General features: G+C 43.9%; 1 protein-coding gene across 1 annotated transcript; it reads left to right on the forward strand.

Annotated features, from left to right (window-relative positions):
• The first annotated feature begins 511 nt into the window (after nt 1-511).
• On the forward strand, nt 512-4,206 carry LOC133908379 (malate dehydrogenase, mitochondrial-like). Its single transcript, XM_062350376.1, has 7 exons — nt 512-887; nt 975-1,148; nt 1,866-2,034; nt 2,133-2,194; nt 2,615-2,739; nt 2,846-2,963; nt 3,820-4,206. The coding sequence occupies exons 1-7, from the start codon at nt 654-656 to the stop codon at nt 3,958-3,960; spliced, it is 1,023 nt and encodes a 340-aa protein (XP_062206360.1). The 5' UTR covers nt 512-653; the 3' UTR covers nt 3,961-4,206.
• The last annotated feature ends 3,989 nt before the right edge of the window (nt 4,207-8,195 follow it).

An 8,195-nucleotide genomic window follows, 5' to 3' on the forward strand; every position in this document is an offset into this window, starting at 1 on the left:
CATGTTGCGCTACCATTTTCTATAACCACCGTCGACGAATCGAGCAGGAGAGCTCGGGCTCGGGTTTCATAGTAATCGTTTTGGGGAAGAAGGGGCAAATGAATGGGTGAAAGCAGAGCAAGTGATTTAAACATATCGCAATGAGCCGATGTAGTCACATGTGACAGCGTGGATTACAAACCGATGCCATGTCAACCTTAAACCGCTTCAGGTAAGCTTAGGGTATACAATACATCGTGATAGGTAGTTTGAAGTCAGAGCTACCTAATTTTATAGCTAATGATTAAAATCAGGCAAACATGATAGTTCAAAGACTAAAAATGACTTTTTCTTTCCCAAAACCCCTTTCCCTGCGACTTTATCGTCAGGAGATCCCAATGGAACGTGATCACCTCATTGCACTCCATCGTGAGACATTAGATCTCATATGAATAAATAGAATTGGGTGCTACAGTGATGTTATAGGCTACAATACCTTTGCTTATATGTGTTTAAGATCAGACTACTGTCCATCATCTTACAAAATACTCAGAGCATTTAGATCCGATCCCATCCACGTCCACCAAACAGTCCCACTACCGCCTTTCCAACCTTCGCCTCCTCCGAACCCAGATCTCACGCGCCGCCGCATCCAAGCCCCAATCCAGCTCACAATGAGCCCGTCGCTGATGAGATCCGCCTCCCAGCTCCTCCGCCGCCGCGGCTACTCCTCTGCCACCGGGCAGCTGGAGCGGAAGGTGGCCATCCTCGGCGCGGCGGGGGGCATCGGGCAGCCGCTGGCGCTCCTGATGAAGCTCAACCCGCTCGTCTCCTCCCTCTCCCTCTACGATATCGCCGGCACCCCGGGGGTCGCCGCCGACGTCTCCCACATCAACTCCCCCGCCCTGGTGCCGCCACTCTCCTCGTTGCGCTGCTCGATTCGGTCGGATCCGTCTGGCTAGTGCTAACGGCGCTTGATCTTGGGGTCTGCGCAGGTGAAGGGGTTCATGGGGGAGGACCAGCTCGGGGAGGCGCTGGAGGGGTCCGATGTGGTCATCATCCCGGCCGGCGTGCCGAGGAAGCCCGGCATGACCAGGGACGACCTCTTCAACATCAACGCCGGCATCGTGAAGAACCTCTGCACCGCTATAGCCAAGTACTGCCCCAATGTAAGGTTCTTACTGTAGATCAGTATATCGATTCTCGCGTAATAATTTGCCATGGATTCCGTGGGTGCGGTCTAACTACGGATCCATCTGCTTGTTGAAGATGGCACTAGCATTGATCTGTAGAAATGGAAAACTCAACCGAATTTTATTAACAGCTTAACGAATAGTACTTGTTTGCTGGAAAGGCATCAAATTTTTGCCTAATCATGTATATTATTTCTCCCAGGCTCACTCGATGTAGATCTCTTGTTAGATAATCTGCTAACCTGGGTTTTTGTGAGTTTTAATGCAAAAGTTTTTTTCCCCCCATTTCCATTGTATCGTATCCAAGCCTGGACAAGTTACGAGTAGATCAGTGTTACCTTGGTTTGGTTGCCCTGTTATACCTTTAAAGTTTGCCAATTTTGAACCTCAAAGTCTCCTGACTATTTAATCTGTTGTGTATATGCTTACTATACCATTCTTCTAGCATCTGTTTTATGTCAGCCTTTTGTTGTACCCATGGGATTGTGGAACCACGTAGTATGCAACCTATGTTTCAACCGAAGAGGAACGATAAGTACATTGTGACATCAAAACCAGCTCCAATACATGATATATTATCCATTTTCATGGCAAATGGCATGATATGTGAGACTGACATAATTAACTGCCATTGTTGCTTAATTTTGATTTTCACACATCTTATTGTGGATTTGATTTTTCTTTATATCTTAGGCTCTTGTGAACATGATCAGCAACCCTGTGAATTCAACTGTGCCAATTGCTGCTGAGGTTTTCAAGAAGGCCGGTACTTATGATGAGAAGAGGTTGTTTGGTGTGACCACTCTTGATGTTGTTCGTGCCAAGACTTTCTATGCTGGGAAGGCCAATGTACCAGTTACCGGTAATAATCAATGGTTTACTTTATGATTGTGGAACGGAAGAGTGTGGTTTGTAGTAGTATTTTGTTTCTCTGTTCCTAAGTTGGAGTGATTTTTGCAGGTGTGAATGTCCCTGTTGTTGGTGGTCATGCGGGTGTCACCATCCTGCCACTGTTCTCACAGGTATTTGGCCTTGATAAGCTTTCTTTGAATTAATGTTTTCATGCAACATTTATTATAATCAGATTTGAATTGAGTGATAGATCCTTTTTGAACCACATTATATTATGCCATGTAATGAGGAAAACATGCTGAGTTAGAAAACCAATGTTCATGTGCTCAGGTAATGAGAGAATACTGCTGGGGTTTATTGTGCATCAAATACAAAAGTGTTATGTTATTATTTCTCTAAATCACAAGATATATTTGTTGGTAGAAGCCTTTGTTCCTAACTTAGCTTAGTATTAATAGGGGAAAACATATCATCTATGGTTAAATTTCTGTGGCCATTTTGAACTGTGAAGTAATTGATGTAAACAGTGTACTTCTAATTTGCTACTCTTAACTTTGATAACTAGCTTGATTAGGTTTTATTTGATATAGGCAACTCCTGCAACCAATGCATTGTCTGAAGAAGACATCAAGGCTCTCACCAAGAGGACACAGGATGGTGGGACTGAAGTTGTTGAGGCAAAGGCTGGAAAGGGCTCTGCAACCTTGTCCATGGCGTAAGTCAAAAAAGAAAAACAAGAACTGTGCAGACCAAGGGTCTCCTGATTTTCCTGTTAGTTTTCTTCTGTCTGTTTTTATAAATAAATTTGTATATTGGTGCAGGTATGCTGGTGCTGTTTTTGCTGATGCATGCTTGAAGGGTCTCAATGGAGTTCCAGACATTGTCGAATGCTCTTATGTGCAATCAACTGTAACAGAGCTGCCATTCTTTGCCTCCAAGGTACATGCACACTTCACTTTATGGTTGCAGTGGTGATATATCTAAGTATCTACTGTGCTGTGCCAATAATTTTTTTAATGATAGATGGTTATTGTAGTCTTATGTTTGAAGAGATTGTGTTCCTATGTGAGGCATGGTTATCCTAGTTCACCTTTTCTATTTTGTGCATCGATAATTTTATTTGGCTTGCAAGTTGTTTAATTTAAAACTTCCTTTTCTGCTGACTAAATACAAATGTTTGGAGATGAACATGACCTAGCTATGCATCTGTCCAAATTATGGAAAGATAGGTTATGTCTAAGTGTGTGGTCACACATTTGCTGATTCCGTGCAATGATATTTTTATGACAATAGTTGAAGTCTAATAGTTTATGGAATTGCTAGCTTGGATACTGGTTTGCAATGCGTGGTTACACCTTCATTTTATTGGCTGAGCTATTTCATGGACATTGGTTTAGCAGCATATGGCACCAGAATGGTGCTTACGAGTACTTATGCAAATATGTAATGCTTCACCATGTTGTAGTGTGTGGGTCTATTTTCCTGTAGCACGATATCTTACGGATTTTTTTATGCCTAAGATGAAATGGTTTTGAAAAAGAGAAGCTCTGCATGAACACGTGGTGGTCAATTGTACATGCACTGACATTTGCTTAAGGACTTGGCTTTATCAATATATTTTTATGTTCAAAATTCAACATAATTAATCTTGGAACAGGTACTACTTAGTGTGGTTTCACCTTGTTGTCATCCCGATATCTTACACTTGTACTACAGAAATCTTATGTTTGAGCGATTGATTGGAATTCATGTTCTAGTTGCTGGAGTACTTACATTGCTATCACTGATGTTACAGGTGAAGCTTGGGAAGAATGGAGTTGAGGAAGTGCTTGGGTTGGGTGAGTTGTCGGCCTTTGAGAAGGAAGGGTTAGAGAATCTCAAGGGTGAGCTCAAGTCCTCAATTGAGAAGGGTATCAAGTTCGCAAACGAGAATTAGATAGGACATTTTGCAGATTGTAGCGGTAATTGAAACCTGTAGTTGATTCTACGCTTTAGCCCTGTTGTGTGGGCATGGGAGAGGATTTACAATAAGAATTCCGGCTGGTTTGATTATTACCAGACAGAACAAAACTTTTACGAGAGGTTTATTCCGGCGGCATATGGCTTGTGTAAAGTTTTGAACTGTTACACTAAACAAGCATTAATTATGCAATTTGTGCCTTTTAAGCAGCAATGCTATGAACTCCGATGGTCTATAGGCGACTGGTGTCGTATCCATTTGGTGCGCAGCTACCTGGTCGCGCGCGCGTGTGTGATTGTTATTCCTATCGTAGGTACGTTGTACGATGGTTGTACCTACGTCTCATGTTCTTCTGAACAAGTTATCTAGTATCGGTCTTCCGGTTAAAATTTGTCAATTTTCTTTTTGAACCAAGGAATTTATCAGGAATCACAACTGCATATTAGAGCGCTATTGTATTGTAATCCTTGCATTTCACTTAACGGTTGTACGCGTTTCAATATATTTTACGTATCAGTATCGTAACACATCTCCGTCTGTAATTATTTATCCTCAATCGCTTCAACTGTCATCCTTTGTAACCTCTCGAGAATGCAGGTAACAATTTTTCAACAAAAAAAAAAGCAGAATTGAATCAGGCACACATCACACACCAACTAATTTTGCCACAAAACTGAAGGAGACTAGCAATTACGGACGGTAGCGGTGGTGGTGGTGGGGGGGGGGGGGGCGGTGCCGGTGGCGGGTTGCTACTCTGCATGTTCAGTGTCACATTCCTGCTGTCCGAGATCACTGGCGGGCAGCGTGAGGTCGGTTTCGTGGTGACGGAAAGGGATCGCACGAGAAAAACACGGGGGGAGCCATGGGGAGGAATAGAAACTTCCGAGTTCAAAGAGGATAGTCGATATTTTGTCCCCACTCAATTACAACACACGGCTTATATAACTGCCACAACCCATATACACACACGGGCCTAGACCCACACACCCCACCAGCTAGCCACAGCCCATCGCCTCCAAGGCTCGACTGAATTCTCCACCTGGACATGGCACCATTCACACCAGAGAGATGACATACGTCGGTTCATGACAATCCCCGCCCCTTAGAGCATAGCTTGACCCCAAGCTGGAGCGGCAGGAAAGCGGCGACACAAGTCTTGCTCATCCTCCGAGGTGGCCATTCCAGCAGGAAGCCTACTCCACTGAGTGAGAACGTGGCGAGCCGTAGAAGCCGTGTGAGGCACTAGAACGCGCTCCAGGACATGCATTGGAACAAGAGTCTGAAATGGATTAGTAGAAACTATAGAAAGGTCGGTGCTAACCAGTAACACCTTAAATTTACAATTTCTGCAATAGTTTAAAATTTTGCTAGAATTTAAGTAGGAGTTGTAAATTTTGTTCAATAGAAGAAATTAATTTCTAAATTTAAATTTCCATAGGTTATATTTGTGTTTGATGCATTTATGCTGCAATAGTTGTAATAGGGTTTTATGCTTGAAAAATGTTTGCAAAAGATCGCTAAAAGTCGCTTGTTTAAAACCTCTTTTGAATTTGGTTCAAAATGTAAAAAGAAAAGTATTTTCAAAATTTTAAAACTCTTCCCGGACTGAATTCCTTTAGTGTGGCCCAAATCTCCCCCTCCCCTTTCTTTTCTTTCCGGGCTGCCTCCCTCCCTCTCCCAATTGGACCCAGCCTGGCCATCATTCCCCGACCCAACTCCTCCCTCCCCATCTCTCCTTTCCTCTCTCCGCGTGGGCCACCTTCTCCCCTTCCACGCTGGGCCGCTCCCAAGTCAACCTTCCCTCACGCCCGAGCTTCCCTCTCCCGCGCACTCTCCGCCGTATTTATCTCCATCAAGGCCACTGGCCATTTTCTTTGAATCTGACCGATGTTCTTCCCCTCTCGCACATATAAGCCTCCCAATGTATTCCTTGCGACGTTCCGCACCCATTCCACCCGTTTCCCCCTTGTTTTTTGCTCAGATTCATCCTTGGCGTTGTCATCTTCTTCAACTCCGGTGAGCTCCGCCACCGCGTCAATTCTCTGCACCCGAGCCACCATTGACCCTGATTCTTCCCTCTTTGGTGTCTCAGGGCCTCCGGTGGATCGTCCCGCCGCTCCTCAGCTTCTCTCAACCGTCGGAACCCCGTCCGCGCAGTGTTCGAGCTCCACCATCCGCTCCTCTCCATTGCCGACCTCCCACAGCCCCTCTCCATCGTCGAGAAGCCCGTGGTGAGAATCCCCGTGCCCTGCTCGTCATTTTGTGCCTTTCCCCAATGAGTTTCGTGGCCGGAAGCGCGACTTCACGCTTCTCCGACGAGGCTCCAACCATGCACCACCGTTGACCGGCCGTCGGCCATGTCCACCGCCGCCCGGTTTGCCCCCTTTCACCCATAGCCGTCCAATCTTGATCGTGTGGCATAGATCCCATACCCCTTCACTCTTTTGTAGTCAGTCCACCGTGGACCATGGACCGGCCCTCAGGCCGTGGTCCATAGGTCCATGGACCTTTTCTGTAGGTTTTTCTATGAAAAAATAATTCTTATTCACTTTATGACATCATAAATAAGATTTTCAGTATAAAAACAAATCGGTTTATTCTTGGAAAACAAGTAAAATTTGCAGAAAAGCCCCTAGAACTTCAAAAGCTTATAACTCTTTGCTCGTAGCTCCGATTTCGGTAATTTTCATGCTCAAATGTTCGTAGCGACGTGTAGAATCTTTTCTAGGGTTTTTTTTAACCTAGTCTTAGTATTGTTTGGTGTATTGTTCTTAGTAGTTTCCCTATGGTACTTTTTCCGGTTTGTCGATTAGGAGGTGATTCGTTCGGGAATCTGCAAGATCAAGTTTTTGAAGACTTCAAGCAACCCTCAGCTGAAGGCAAGTGTCCTTGAACATCTTACTCCTGTTTTAGGATTCATGTGTAGCTATTTATTCCTTCATTGCATGCTTGTCTAAACTAGAATCCCATGTTAGGATTTACTAGCTTTTGTATGATTATTCCTTGTCGTTGTTGATGAGTCATGGTTCATGAAGGGTAGATATGCCAGTGCTGTCATAGTTGGGTAAATGTTAATCTTGACTTATAATTATGCAACAAGAATCAGGTATGGTAATTTTGTAGCAATATGGTATAAGGATCCCAATAGAATGTTTGTATGATGATGGTGCGGGAATGCACGTGTGCGGGTAATGCATAGTTGGTTGGTGGTTGTTCTTGTGTGGAATCCTAAGGACTAGTTCTTGAATCATGTAACCCAGCTAAACTGCACAACCATGAGGTTAATATGAGTATGGCCTGGCCATCTAATTAGCAACCCCTCTGATTCTGTGGGCACTAATGGATAGTTGAGTGACACAAGAAAGGGCTTTTGCAGTGATGGAATTGTCTGTTAGTGGTGAAACCTCAGTGGGTGCCTACGGATCGACGGGAGCTTTGTAAAGGCCTTGTAGTGAGACCCCAACTCCACACCCTGGAAGTGTGAAGCAACACGGGAATCACGACTCGTGGGGAAAGTTGTGCAAACTCTATCTTTCTAGATAGGTTTTATCTTGTTGTTATTTTGTTTTATGCTTTGTTAGTGTATTTTTTGTGTGTTTTACCAGTAATTGTGCGATTAGACATCAACACCCAAGATCAATTTGAGGAACGTCAAGACCAGAAGCTAGAGTACACTGAGCAGCAGCAAGGAGAAGGCAAGTGTCCTTGATCATATTGAACCTATATTTTTAAATATTTTGTTTTATAAAATTGCATGAAATATCTGTCAATTTGATAGATAGTCACCTATATTAGGGTTTACCTTTACATTCCTTGACGCCTAAGAGGTGGTTAACATGAGTCTTTTGGATAGAATTGCTTAGCCCTGCTATCGAGATGTTGGGTAGTGTCATATAAATGATTAGTGGATATATATAATAGTCATTGTGAACTTGATATATTAATATGGAACCCTAGGACTTGGGCAAAGAGTTGGTAGGTTTATGATGGTAAGTGTGGTCGGCTTGTAGATTCATTCCAAGCAGTTGTCTCTTTGGTTAGGATGGTCGTAACATCTGTTCTCTTTGGTTAGGATGGCTGTAATATATGTTCCCTCCCTCTTCTGCTGGTTATTACCCTGTTGAGTAGTCTTTGCCCGAGTGTCACATATAAAGACTGGTTCATGGAGCGACAACCCAGAAATATCGTACCGAACACAAGGCCGATATGGG

Source organism: Phragmites australis, chromosome 2 (assembly GCF_958298935.1).
Source record: "Phragmites australis chromosome 2, lpPhrAust1.1, whole genome shotgun sequence".
Lineage (NCBI taxonomy): Eukaryota > Viridiplantae > Streptophyta > Magnoliopsida > Poales > Poaceae > Phragmites > Phragmites australis.

Coding starts and splice junctions, on each gene's coding strand:
- LOC133908379 (XM_062350376.1), top strand. CDS start 654: ATGAGCCCGTCGCTGATGAGATCCGCCTCCCAGCTCCTCCGCCGCCGC. Junction 1,149..1,865: donor TAGCCAAGTACTGCCCCAAT/GTAAGGTTCTTA, acceptor TTTATATCTTAG/GCTCTTGTGAACATGATCAG. Junction 2,035..2,132: donor GGCCAATGTACCAGTTACCG/GTAATAATCAAT, acceptor TGATTTTTGCAG/GTGTGAATGTCCCTGTTGTT.